This window comes from Ambystoma mexicanum, chromosome 7p, assembly GCF_040938575.1.
Source record: "Ambystoma mexicanum isolate Mex_15411 chromosome 7p, UKY_AmexF1_1, whole genome shotgun sequence".
Taxonomy (NCBI): domain Eukaryota; kingdom Metazoa; phylum Chordata; class Amphibia; order Caudata; family Ambystomatidae; genus Ambystoma; species Ambystoma mexicanum.
The window spans coordinates 448,594,195-448,608,140 of NC_090939.1; the positions used below are offsets into that span (position 1 = coordinate 448,594,195).

Genomic DNA, 13,946 nt, shown 5'->3' on the forward strand with positions numbered 1-13,946 from the left:
ATCTCTAACTCCATCATCTTTTGTAGCTGTTCCAAGAACCTCGTGAGTGCTAAAGTCAGGTTTTTACATTCACTGTTATGCATGTGTCCACCAATCATCAGCACTGAAAGTCATGCACTTGTCCATCTCTTTCCTCAAGTAGATTGTTCTTAAAGTTCTTAAACCAGGACAAAGGAGGACTAGGTGTTTTTCCTCCTTGTATTTGCAGAACCTGCAATTTAGATCTTCTGATTGTATAATGTGTCTTTGTCTTAGGATTTCCGTAGTTTCAAACAAATTTAGTCTGAATTTTAGGTAGAACTTTTTCAGTCGTTTGCATGGACAGAGGGCCATGTACCTGGGTATGCTATTAAGGCTTTTCGCTTCGGCGGGAGCCTTTTTCATGCATTTATGTTTTGTTCTTTTTTCTGATGTTTCAATCCAATCCAATTGGGGGATTTTTTTTTTACTGGATTTGGGTTGGTCCATAATGTGTTGTCATCAGTAGGAAGATGTTTCAAAATCTCTTTGCATTGTTGCCTCCACATTGTTAATGGGGTCGTGCACTCCTGCTTTTTGGATTTGATTAGAACTTCAAAGGGTGGTAAATCAGCATCCTCCAAGGTCTTACTGTAAAGGGTTAGCTTACTCCACATTATTCTGGCATTTAGTGTGGATAAGCCTACTTCGTACTGTACACATGCAGTAGGGCACCCTTGAGGCAACTGCAGTATACGCTTCCAAAACATGCCTTCGCACCTGGCACAGATCTGTGAAGAACACCCGAACATACTTTCCGCCCCAGAGACTAGTATTTGCATGACCTTGATCTTATAGAAATTTATTATCAGCAATTTTTTAGAATTTCCCATATTTTTTTGTAGGAACCAGCCCTCTGCTGTTAACTGTTTGCAGTTACTTACAATCTTTTTCACCATTGGGTCATCATTTATACTCAAATTTATCAGAGTGCCCAAGTATCGAGTATGTGATACTTGATTTAAGGAATCTGCTCCCAGTGTCAATGTCCTCTTGTTCATCTTGGATCGACTTCCCCTTTAGTTTTCGAGGACTAATATTTCTGATTTGGCTCCGTTGATCTCCAGCCCTAGATCCTCAATGTAGGTCTTTAGTGCGTTGAGCACTAATCCAACTGATGTGTGACCCATTCAACTTCGGAGGAAACAACACTACTCCATCCAATGCAGTTCCGACCTCTGAAATAAAGAAATTAAAGAGCGTCGCATCTAGGATAATGTCATGGGAAACAACAGGTGCCCGAGCACAGACTCACTTATTACCACGGTTAGAACTGACCAACGGGCTAAGCAAACTGTGAATATCCGATATACAATTGGAGATTCTTAAAGAGCAATTTTCTGAAAAAATCTTGACAAACAGAAAATAGATTATGAATGGCTATTAATTCACATTATTTCTTTTTAGAACAAAAGGAAGAATAGCAACAAACTTGAAAGTAAAACATATCCATGCATATAATGATCAAATAGCACAAAGGAAAAAAGTACTAAGGAAAAACATAAAAGCCACAAAATGTTTGACCTTAGCACAACAGATTCCAATAATAAGACACTATAAGCAACAGTATAGAAATTGGATCAAGCAAATCCGTGCACACATAGCCCAAACAGATGCTGAGAATATGTTGAAAGCACTAGCCAATAGGAATACTAGAGAACTTTGGAATCTCATTCATAATAAAGAAAATCAAACGGACCACCTGGTTCCTGGGGTCTCAGATGCAGATTGGGTAGCATATTTTTCAACATTGTATGCAAAATAAAATGGCTATAGCAATAGACTACAATGACAATAGACTACAATGACTTGGGATCTATTGTGGGACTATGAGGAGCTTCTAAATCATATTAATCGCCTAAACAGTTCAAGAGCCCCAGGCCCAGATGGCCTTAGTAACTTAGTCATCAAGAAGAACCCTGAAAATTGGGTTAACTATATGAGTTCACCTTTTAAACACCATTAGCAAAGAAGCCCAATTGCCTAAAAGTTGGAAAACAGCAATAATAATCCCAATCTATAAACAAGGACCCTACCAGCGAACTTTAGACCAATAGCCCTCTTGGATCCATTAGGTAAAATATTTGCAGCGATCTTGCAAAAGAGATTAACTGATTAACTGAGTGGGCCACAAACAACGGTTGATTTGATCCAAGGCAAGTTGGCTTCATGAAAAAAGTAGGAACGAATGTGAATCTGTTGCTCTTATTAAAACAAGAAGCACATGTGAAAAAAATATCGATATGTGTAATCTTTGTTGATCTACAGCTTGCGTTCGACACAATTGACTGTCAAAACATCAGGGACAAACTCACCATATGGAAGTGTCTGAAAGAAATATTGGAGCCTATAAAAGCTCTCCAGTCACAAACTTCCATCCATGTCAGGCTCTCGCAAGCTGGAGTCATGTCATCAACAATTCCAACGAAGAACGGATTAAAGCAATGTTCTCCATTGGCTGCAATGCTATTTATCTTGTACATATCAGATCTTGGCGAAACGTAAGCAAGAATATCTGTGAATCCACCTAAATTGAATAATACTCAAGTTCCATACTATATGCCAACAACACAGTTATTCTTGACAGTTCGCCAGTTGGACTTCAAAAAAGCATCAACAGCCTTGTCCATTACACAGATCAGAATAATTTAACAATCAACACAAGAAAAAGTAATGGCATTAACACAAGGCACAAATAACAAACTGCTTCGGATCAACATCAAAGGTGAAAGAATAGAGCACGCAAGAACTGTCAAATATCTCGGAGTATGGCTGAACCAGTCAGAAATCGAATCCGGTTGGGCTCAACACCTGAAAGCTAAATCATTATCATTGGCTCGACAAGGTCTTTCGATACACAAAAAATATGGCAAATACTCTTTAAGACCAGTATTAGCATTTTATCGCCAAAAAGACACGAACTGGCTATACAATCATTGAATTCCATAATCAAGTGGAAATACTTGGACTTAATAGATAAACACTTACTGATGAGTCCATTCCTTCAATTGAAATTTTACGTGATAAGGCAATTCAATCAAATAATGTGGCGATATCAAAATGGACATTTTTTTAATAATCTTTATTTGGGAAACGCAGAGACAACGAATGAAACGTTAATTAAACAACCTCTTGAGTTAAAGAAGATCATCCAACCTTTGGATTGGATTTCAACCCTCTTAAAAAAAGCCGAATATCAAATGGACACTTCTCTAACTTTTGAGGTGACCAACTGCCAAAATACCTAGCATTATTTCCAGATCGTCGCATGCGAGATATGTTCTTAAGATTAAGACTGAACATTCTACCAACACGAGAATACTAGTCAAGAACCAAACAACTGGTGCGAGATGAACCATACTGTAGATTTTTTTTTTTTCTTAAGCATTTAGTGTATAAAAATACAAACTTTTTGCTTTTTTTCTTCAAGAAAAAAAAGAATAAATGTTCTTTTTGTGCCTTCCTTTGAAAGTCAAGCAACGATATCTCCTTCTTGTGCTATTACTTTATGTCTATTAACCAGTCTCACCCTGGCATTCAGTTGCTTGGCTATATGTCCACATGTGATCTTACTTTCCTTCGTCGTGGGGTGCCGTCAGCTTGGTCAGCATTGTTTCCAAAAATACTCCCAGCGCTCTAATCACTTTTTGATTAGGGTTTGTGTACAAAGCTTCCCACCATAAGTCGGAATCCAAACCACAGCATGTTGGTAGTGCTTTGCTCAGGATAGTTCTTTCTGTCTCTAGCTTGCCGCAATGCATCAGTAAGTGTTGCAGAGACTCTACTTGTTTATGGCACAATCGGCAGATGTCGTCATTTACAAGACCATATTTTTTAGGGTTTTGCTTTGTTCTCAGGATATTCAATCTGAAGCGCAAAATCAAGTCTCTATACTTTGGACTGGCACTTTTTGCAAGATATATGGGAAGAATCTTAGGGTTGTTGATTAGGGTTTTTGTTAAAGTATTCCTGCATGAAGCTGCCCTCGTGGCTTCTGATTGTGCCCAGTCCACTTACAGGAGTAAGGTTTTGACCCGCTGTGGGTGAGTCCGTAAAGTCTCTTGGTTTGTGTACAGTTGTCTTAAGAGTTCATTACACTTATGTCTCCACGCGGTCAAAATCCAAGAGGGGAATTTCTCATTCTCCTTTTTTAGAATTTCGTATTGCGTGGGACAATCAATGAGCTCTATTTTTCGAAACGTAGTTAGTGTTTTCCAGATAATTTGCACATGTAGAGAATGTAAACCCAATTCGTGGTGTATTACGCCAATGGGATCATTGTTTGGTAATGTCAGGGTTCAACGCCAAAATTTCCCCTCTAGTTTGTCCCATGTTTGCCAAGGAATCCTTAGGCCAGTGTCGCCTGCATATGTAATTGCAGGTACTATTTTCAGGTTGTAGAAGTCCACTAGTACTTTAATGGAAAATTTGATATAACCCCTTTTCAGGATTAGGGCCTGGTCTGTTAGTTGGTTCATTTTTGACTCTAAATGCTGGATCCAGGGTTTATCTCCCCAATCACTGCTAATAATGGCTCCAAGATATTTTGTACTTTTATTGACCGGAATTGGTTGATTATCAAGACACCATTTAAAGGGTTTTCTGATAATTGTTCGTGGATTTTTGATGATGACAATTTCTGATTTTGCTGCATTTATTTTTTGATTGTTTTCATTCACCAGCTGTTGCAGAGCATCTAGCTTTCGTTGTAGACCAATTGGTGTGGTATCAAGCAAAATAAGGTCATCAGCGTATAGTAGTTGGCCTATTGATGTTCCTCCTAGGCGCGGCGAGCATGATCTCTCTGATTCCATTGTCTTTTATTTCAAGAATAAAAAAGTTATATAGAATTGATGCCAAGGGGCACCCTTGCTTTAGGCCCCTTGTGGTATGGATATGTTTACTTAGTGCCCCAGCTTGGTTTAGTCGCACCTGTAATGTTGTGTCGGTGTGTAAACTGATAATGGCCGCTAGAAGATCTTGCGGGCAGCCTTTGCACTCGAGTTTTTCCCATAGCATTTGTCTATCGACCTTATCGAAAGCCATGGCCATGTCAATGCATGCTAGAAATAGTGTTTTCTTTTCGTTTAGGGTCTGTATCTTTATCAGGTTTAATATTAATAGATTTAGACCACAGTCCACTTTTTTGACAAATCCAGCTTGTCTGGGGTGATAGTTTTTGCTGTCTGAAATCCACTCTTTCACTCTTTTGAGCAGGATGCCGGTGTATATTTTACCCAAAACATCCAACAAGGATATTGGGCGGTAATTTGCAGGTGAAGTTCGATCTCCTTTCTTGAATATAGGTATAACCACTGCTCGCTTCCACGAACAAGGGATCTGTTTAAGTTTATTCGATGAAATAAGATGGCGCGCATCTCAGCCCAGAGTTCCAGCGCTTGTTTTAATAGATGATTTGTTAGGCCATCGGGACCTGGGGCCCGAGATGTGCTGCTTTTTTTGATTAGAGTTATTATTTCACTTTTGTTGAATTTGATTGCCCAGCAATTTTCTTGCTCTTTGTAAATCCATGAGGATTTGGTATTGGTGGTTTGTGTATAAACCTGTTCGAAGTGCTCGGACCATTTGGATTCTATTATTAGATTCAGTTGATTAAGACTGTGTGTTTTGTTCTTGGTTTATTAGGGTCCAGAAGAATGTTGCGTTTTTGGTTTCTAAGGCCCTTAACATCTCTTCTGAATCCTGTTGATACAAAGTTGCTCTGTGTGTTATTACCCATTGGCAATATTTTGTCTTTAATTTTATTCTGAATTCATTTTTCTCAATTTTTGACTTGTTTTCCCTTTTTTATTGCTCGTAAATCTTTAGCTAGTTGTTTTTTCTTTATGTTCAATGTGTTGTCATAACGATGTAGCCTTTTAATTCTACGCTTTGTTTGTGTGTGGACACTTGGACTCTCGGAACAGGGTTAAGCATGTTTCGTATTCCACCTTGTCGTTTTCTTCTTCTTGCCATTTTTTAATTTCAGAGGTTAAGAGGGGGAGGTTCTTATCTGTTAATCTCAATCGATTTAGTCCTTGGTTTACGTTGATCTTGTGAGGCCACACTTCCACAGTATTATTGTCACATTTGTTGTTGTGGTGTCTAATACAAGTTAGAATCAGAGGTTTATGATCACTTTTAGTTGTTTCTGAGATCTTCAGTGATATGATTTTGGCATATGTGAATTCGTCTACAAAAAAGTAGTCTAAAGTTGCCTTGGCATTAAAGGATGTCCATGTGAAAGCTCCGTGGCGATCTCCTTCTACATTGCCATTTACCATATGCAAGTTTTGCATTTTCATTTCTTTTATCCATGTCTGTGTCCTGGAGTTTTTAAGGGTGTTGTGTGTTGACAGTTCTTTGGATTTTACTGTATTGTGGCAGTCTATGTTCAAATCTTCACAGATGAAGAAAGATGGATTATCATATTCTGCTCGCAGGTCATCTATGTGTTTAATGACAGTGGATACAAATTTTACTCCGGCTTTGACTTTGCTGTTCCAGTACAAGTTGATTATAATTTGTATGGTGTTTGATTCTAACTGCTCACAATCTAAAACTGCTATTTGAATGAGTGGCGATGGTTGAATGACTTTCAATCATTTTCTGAGGTAAGTGTTTTTGATGATTATGAGTAGCCCGGCTGAGGGTCTTCCTTTCACTCCTTTGACTGCTTCATTCAAGTAACAGGTATGCCCTTCAAGTATTGGAGTGTCTTGCAGCCAACATTCCTGAATACAAATGACTTCAGCTGTCATTAAATCCGAGTCGATGTTTTCGAACAAATGTTTAAGACCTCTTGAATTCCAGGAGGCTATTCGGAATTCGTCAGCAGATTCCTGGTGTCCAATCTCGGCTTGATCTGTAGATTTTGCAAACAGACAGATCAAAAAGAATCACTTTTTCACTTAATTATTAAATGTTCGGCACTCGAGGAAAAAAGATAGCTCTTGCAAACATGCTACAGCACTCAGAAATACAGATGAGTTGCGACGAACAATGGGCTTATATTATTTGTGGTAATGATACTATGAGTATTACAATTTTGGGCTGAAATAATGGCAAACAATACTTGACCGTAAGGATACAGAGATTTTATTTATTTTCGAACTATGAATTAGAGCAAACAATGATTAACTCCTAGAAACAATACTATCGTAACTGATTCTAAGCAATTTTCTAATCGAATTAAGAACTATTTTGCCATGTTTATGTTTTAAGAGATATAAATGAAAAGTTTGGAAATAAACAAAATCATTTTAATTTAAAAATCAATTATGTGTTGCTAGCCGTGTCGAATGACCAAGGTTGGATGAGAATGCCATTCAATCAGAGGGTCTACAGGCAACCTGCTATACAATGTTGCATAAACCAATTTTCTGTCATTTTGTTTGCTATAATCAGTATTATACGTATTTAGAGGTAGTTCAAGGGTTGTCTTGCAGAGAAGAGACAGCAAATGAAGTACTAACCCATATATATTCTATAAGTGGAGATGTTCCCCTAATCCAATCCCTCCCACTAATACGTTTTATGGTTTGCCACGTAGGATGACGTCAGAGATGAAGCATATTGGTGTAGAAGACCTTTGTGTAATCAAGTTTATGGGTGAGTGTGCAAGCATCTGTCTGATGTTTGTCAGTTGACCCTGCTTTATTTAACCTGAGAATCAAGTAGTACTTTGTCATTTTCCTCGAGTCTGTCTGGTTATTTGGTGTGAGATCTTTATTGGTAATTCCATTTAGCACAAGACACGCTTCAAGGTGCTATGGCATAGGATGTTGGGTTTTGGTGTAGCTAACAGCAATTGAAGGGTCCAAGACAAGGGTATCAAACCCATGACCCAGCAAGGAACCAGAGGATAAAGGTACCAACAACAAAGACACCTTGAGGGAGAGCTACAAAGCAGAAGACTCAGGAGCCATGAGAACAATGACAGGAGCATGGAAGAACCCAAGCAAGGTTCAGGATCAGCAAAGGGGAGCAAAAAGGGGCAGCCAGCAAGGAACGGTCCCACGATGGGGGAAACAGCAAAAGGCAACTCGAGATATCACAAAAATAGAGCAGAGGCGGAACAGCAGCCAGCCACTCAATATCCAGTCCAGTGATTCCCCCCGCATTTAGGCATGTGGGCCAGAACGATTTGTCAGGGAGGCAGAAATGCAGGTATGGAAGATGCCCCATGAAGAAACAGTCAGTACAGCCAACAAGGAGGACTAAAGGATTCAAAGGAAGTGCCCTAGACAGTATTTCACAAGTGGGGAAGGAGGGTTTATTTTAATTTCGTACAGTAAAATAAGTGTTTTAAAAAAAAACAGGGGTTTGGGGGACCCCCCCCATAAAAATAAAAATAAATTTAAAAATTGAAACCCTTTTTTTCCACACTTTTGTGTCGGAACTTTTGTCATTCGAAACTTTGCCTGTCGAAACAGTCATTATGAAGCTGGAAGGAGCAGGTTACAAAGACAAAGGAGCCAGCGTCCAGTCAGTATGGCTAGACCAGGAAGCTCTACAGCATCTAATCTTCAACAGTGTTCTTCCAAGAGTTTGGTACAGTTCTGATGAATGTGCAGTGTCTCCCACTGACAATCCAGTCACACAGGGGCTGGACTAAGTCAGACCACAAATCACACTCTAGCCAAGCTCACAAAGGTTTTGGAAGCCAGCCAATCAGACTGGCCCTGGAAACCACCAAATACACAGCCACTCCTGTGCTGGATGTAGATTGGGAAATCGGGAGGACTTTGAAACCCTCTACAGCCGATTAAACGACAACCAAGGGTGCCTTTGTGGACTCAGGTAACCCCATATCAGCAAAACAGTCCTTTTGGCCATGCTTCGTGATCCACAATGATATGGGGAGGGTCCAAAACAAAATGGCCCGGATCAGAGCGTATAAATGTATTAGTACTTCAAAAGCCTCCAGATAGGTGCATTGGGATGCCATTGGGCTATTAATGTGTAAAATGTAGCTACAACTATGGTGTAGCCAAAACTAAATCACAGCTGGCACCACGTACTCCACAACACAATTTTAGGATGATAGAATTATCCTGGGACCAAAATGGGGTGCTTAAAAAGCATCAGCAAAAATCCCTCTGATCACAAAAGAACAGGCAAAAAAACATGGATGCCAGAAAGAAGCTTGGGGAAAGCAGAAAGATATGGAGCCAGACCCCCAAAATGAAATTCTGCTCTAACGAGCTTTGTTTCTTGAGATTTCTCAAGAAATTTAAAGAAGAGTTTTTCTAGATCAGAGGTGCTGCCAGAAATGCACAAATCACACCATCACTATACAGTGGATATCTAATGTTTTGTAAAAGAGAGGTCTCCACATTGAGTATTCTCATGAAAACTCTAAGAGCCTGATCATAAGTTTGGCAGTAGTGGTAGAACATCCGATAATTGCTGTTGATGGGTGTTTTACCACTGCTACCAAATTATCAGTTTCATTTTCTAAACTCAATTTTCATGCTAGTTTTGTGTGGCGCATTTTATTGCCACACAAAATCGTACCAGTTGTGGTATTACAGGACCCCCCTCGACACCTATGGGGCTCCAAAATGGGGAATAACATTATGGTCTGCATGACTTGCAATCATGTGGGCCTACCAAGTGTGAGAGACCAGATGGTATTCTCCCATCCACTCCCTCTGGATCTTCCATTCAGGTGGCCAGGGAAGGGCCCTCGCTTTTCGGCTTCCAACCCTGGGGGGTGGACAAGTGAGGGAGGATCACCTGAGTGGAGGGTTATGAGGGGTTGGGAGGGAGATACCCAAGGGCGAGACATAGTATTCCCCTGGTCCCAAAAATACCCCAACCTTCTCTCTCTCAGCGTTTAAGGGGTATCTTCAATATCACCCCATCTCCTCCTCCCCATTTCCAGCAAATACTGAGACGAGGAAGAGGCAACTAAGATCAGTAAAGATCACTTATAGGAATAACATGGGGAGAGTAAGGGCAACCTACCCTAGAAAGAACTTGCGTACTAGAGTGAGGCAGGGTCAGGCAATTAATAGTGACAATTTACACCAGACTGCACTTGACTGTTTTTTCACTATAAAAAGGTGCGTTTTACACAGATGGATGAGCGAGCTGGAGAAGCACTTTGGACCAGAGAAGCTACGAAGCTGGGAGCTACAGGAAGGAGGATCCGGAGGAGAGCAGCGTGCTGCAAATCTGGCCCGGTGTGTGAGGAGGGCTGCAGCGTGGCTAGGGAGCTGCGTCTCCTGAGAACCGAAGCGAGGTTACTGGGACCGTGCTGTCAGAGTATGTGCAATTATTTGTCCGCTTGGGCCATATGCTGGGCCCAAGGGTGCTTGAGGGGCAGGTGGTAAGACCCTGACCTCAACCCAAAGCATCCCGGAGAGACCATTTGCCAGCGCTCCGCTATTCAGTGAGTTTTGCATGACAGAGAGAGAAACTCAGGAGAGTGTGGGTGGCTGGAGCGGGAAAGGGAGGAAAAAGCAAGATTGGTAAAACTGCACAAAGCGGAAAGCAAGAAGCAGAAAGTAGAAAGAGAGAAAGGAAGTGAAAAAATTAACAGAAGAGAAACGGAGCGCACGAATGGCGCAGAAATAAGAGGACAAGAAGAACATAGATTTGAATTAAAGGGCAAGCAGCCCTAATGTAAAGTTAAAGCAGTCAGGAGCAAATTAAGAGGAAAGTGTGATGGCGTATGAGAAAGTCAAGAGAGGGCAAGCAGCCCAAAAAGAAAGTAAGCAAAAGGTGCGAATGAGCATGGAGAAGGAAAGTGACAGTTTAAAGGTACAAGGACGCACATCAAAGGAAAAGTGCAAGTGTGCACAGCCAAAGACAGAAGTGAATGAAACAGAAGGGTGCAAGAAGCACAATAAAGCAGCAAGGTGCAAGAGGCACGGAAGAAGTACGGCGTGGAAAAGAACAGTGCAAGTGTGCACAACAAAGTGAAAGGAATAAAATAAATAAAGAGAGGGGCAAAGGATCAGAGTGGTCACGTGAAGGAAAACCAAAGAGCCTGGCATTTTCGAAAGCCTCCGATTCTACCCCATGAGAAGAAAAGTTGTAAATAAAGAAAAAGCATATCGTGACCAGCTGAATCTGTGTTTGGAACTTGAGGGGCCAAAGCTTGGGGAAGGGCACCCTGAGAAACCTAATCGGAACTGTGATATATTTTGTTTTATGTTGAAAGTTGGAAAAGGACTGAAGCATGGGGAAGGGAACCCCGAGAAGCTTAAAAAGGGAACCGTGGTACATTTCTTTTGTGGTGTTTGAAACTTGAAACAAAGATATTTGAATTCACTGCAAGGACCCTGTGGCGAAGGTTTTGTAAGCAGCACTGTTTGATTGTACTTGAACAATAATGAAATTGTATTTCAATAAGCAAAGCAAACCATAAAAACACAACAATAATCAATCAACAACATATTACAAACAATAATAAAAAATAATTAAAACTAGTGTCACACGCCTAAAAACATCCCCAAGTGCAGATTTAACTGACCGTAATAGAACATTTCTCAAAGAATGGGCACACTTTAAAAACATTACAACAACCCACCACACCTGGACTGAGTCCGCCCAGAACAGATAATGAAAAGGCCTGCTTATAACATCGAAAACCTTGGCCCTGCAAAACCATCTTCATCTTCAATGTCAATATACGCTTTCTTATTAACGAGAATGCAGGGCAAAACAGAAATATATGTGCTAAGTCTTCTTTTGAAGCATCACAAAATAGACATGATTAATCCACCACCACCCTTGGACCAAAACGCCACCACTGCTCTCACATGAATCCAGTTAAGAATCCGCTGTGAGGGACTCTGAGCCCAACCCAGGTATTTCTGGAGACCAGGGGCGGTAATCATCAATTGTTTCATATTTCCAGACCTTGTGGACTCCAGCACCTTTCTCTTCAACAGTTTTTACAACTCTAAATGGTACAAGGTCTGTCAGATAAAAAAAACTGGGCCACTCCAGTATCCACCAAGAAAGCCTTTATGTACCTAAGCCATAGAATCCTCTGTTTGCAATCTATTGTGGTCAGACAAGTGATTAAAACCTTGGTCAAAAGTGCCTTTCTGTTCCCCCAAATTCTGAGCCAATGACTTACAGGCTGACAAGCAATAAGGTTACCTAGAAATCAACAGCTCAGTTTTTGGACGACTGCAAAGTTAAGAGTCGACCTAGGTAACCCCAATATACTCTTTGAAAAAGTATTCACAGCCACCTGTATAGATTCAGCCTTACCGAAGCCACACAGCTACATCCCATACCTAGTCACAGAAGTGGCTTTTGCCCTATAGACCTTAAGCACATGGTCCACCAACTTTGATTTAAACAAGCCCAGTGCTCTGATAAACCCACCAATTGCCTGCTTAAATCTCAAGGTCTGCTTCTCAACATGAGTTTCAGCCCCCAATTTCGAAGCACATTTAGCCCCCAGATAGTCAAAATTGTCCACTCTAAGGATTTGCTCCCCCTTGCTAAATATAGCAGGAAACCTTGGCGAACGCTTCCCCCTAGAGCAGACCATAACGCACGATTTCTTGACATTTATTTTTAGCCCCAGTGTATCCATAAATTGAGAGTAATCATCTACAAGACGCTGTAGGGCTCTAGGGGTTCGGGCTAAAAAAAAGTATCATCTGCATAGGCCAATAAAGGCAAACGCCTATTGCCCAGCCTAGGAGTGTCTGGGGTGGATTTAAGTAACTGGTCATATAGACCATTTATACACAAACAAAAAATAACTCACTTTGGTAAACTTAAAACCACGCCTAGCAAGAAAGCCACCAGAAACGAACCCTGGTTTTCCTGGTTTTCTGTTGAACCACTCTTTTCATTTTTGTATAGAGTGAGGGTAAGCATAGGTTTAGACACAGACTTTTTATTTGGACTTTGACATCGACGGCGCTTAGAAGCATAATTTCAGGGAAATATCCCTTTAGTGTTAGGACTAATTAGGTTTTACACCAACCCTGAAACTTTAAATAAAGGTCTTCAAATCTTACTTTCTGAGTCTGTGTCTCTCTTGTCACCATGCCCGTCTCTCACAGGCAACCCGGTAATTACTGCATATGGTAACGATAAATTACCGGGTGTTATACCGCTGCACGTGAAATCAGGCCATTAGTATTATTAATTATTTAGGAAGCAGGTGCTTTATGAAAGAAAACCTTTCCATACCTCAGATAGAGTTCTGTGAAGCAGAGAATTGGCATTTTTCAGTCTATGTGCTTCATCCACAACCAGAGCACACCAATCAAACCTGAACAACAAAGAGGAAACTTAGAAAAGTGCAGTGCATGAAGAAGAAAACAGCACCATTACCTGTGCTTTTACAGGTAAAATCCTAAAGGTTTTTAGACATTAAATCTTTCATGCATAAAGACAAGTTTTTGTAATTTTATTATTAAAGATTATGCATTTAATACTTCTATAGAATATTTCAAGGCATGCATGCCACTGTGAATAGGAAGGCACATCATTTGCTGTATATTTTATGGGTCGATTTAACATTTAGAATTCAACAACAGTAAAAAATATCATGGGAGCGGAGCAAGCCCAGGAGGATGTACCTGGTGCTACTCAATCGTCTAGGCTGCTGCACTGCTTCATCGAGTAGCTAGAGCTGCACATTTTTCAGAGTTTTAGGAGATAAGGGCACGTCAGGTGAACACCACCAGCCGTTTGACAGGGTTATACGACTGGAATTGGCATGCAGAGCTGGGTTCCTCTGATGCTAGGTGCTCCCAAGATGACGCTGGGAAAGGGGCATTGAGAGCAGGCCACGGATACAGCATTGGAATAGCATGTCTGACAGCAATGGCACCCAGGAGAGGACTGAGGGGTCAAAGTGCAGCGCTTAGATAGTATGGCAAGTACAGGAGTAGGATGGAGCACAGCAGAAAACTACCTGGCATCATCTTGGTCTGACCTCA

At 40.8% G+C, this 13,946-nt stretch overlaps 1 protein-coding gene across 1 annotated transcript in view; it reads right to left on the minus strand.

The window, feature by feature from the left end:
- The window catches only part of CHD1L (chromodomain helicase DNA binding protein 1 like), a 1,245,724-nt gene that overhangs the window by 1,137,807 nt on the left and 93,971 nt on the right, over nt 1–13,946 (minus strand). The window contains exon 6 of the mRNA XM_069636461.1: nt 13,192–13,273. Within this exon, the coding sequence (XP_069492562.1) occupies nt 13,192–13,273 (82 nt within the window). The remainder of the gene's footprint in view (nt 1–13,191; nt 13,274–13,946) is intronic.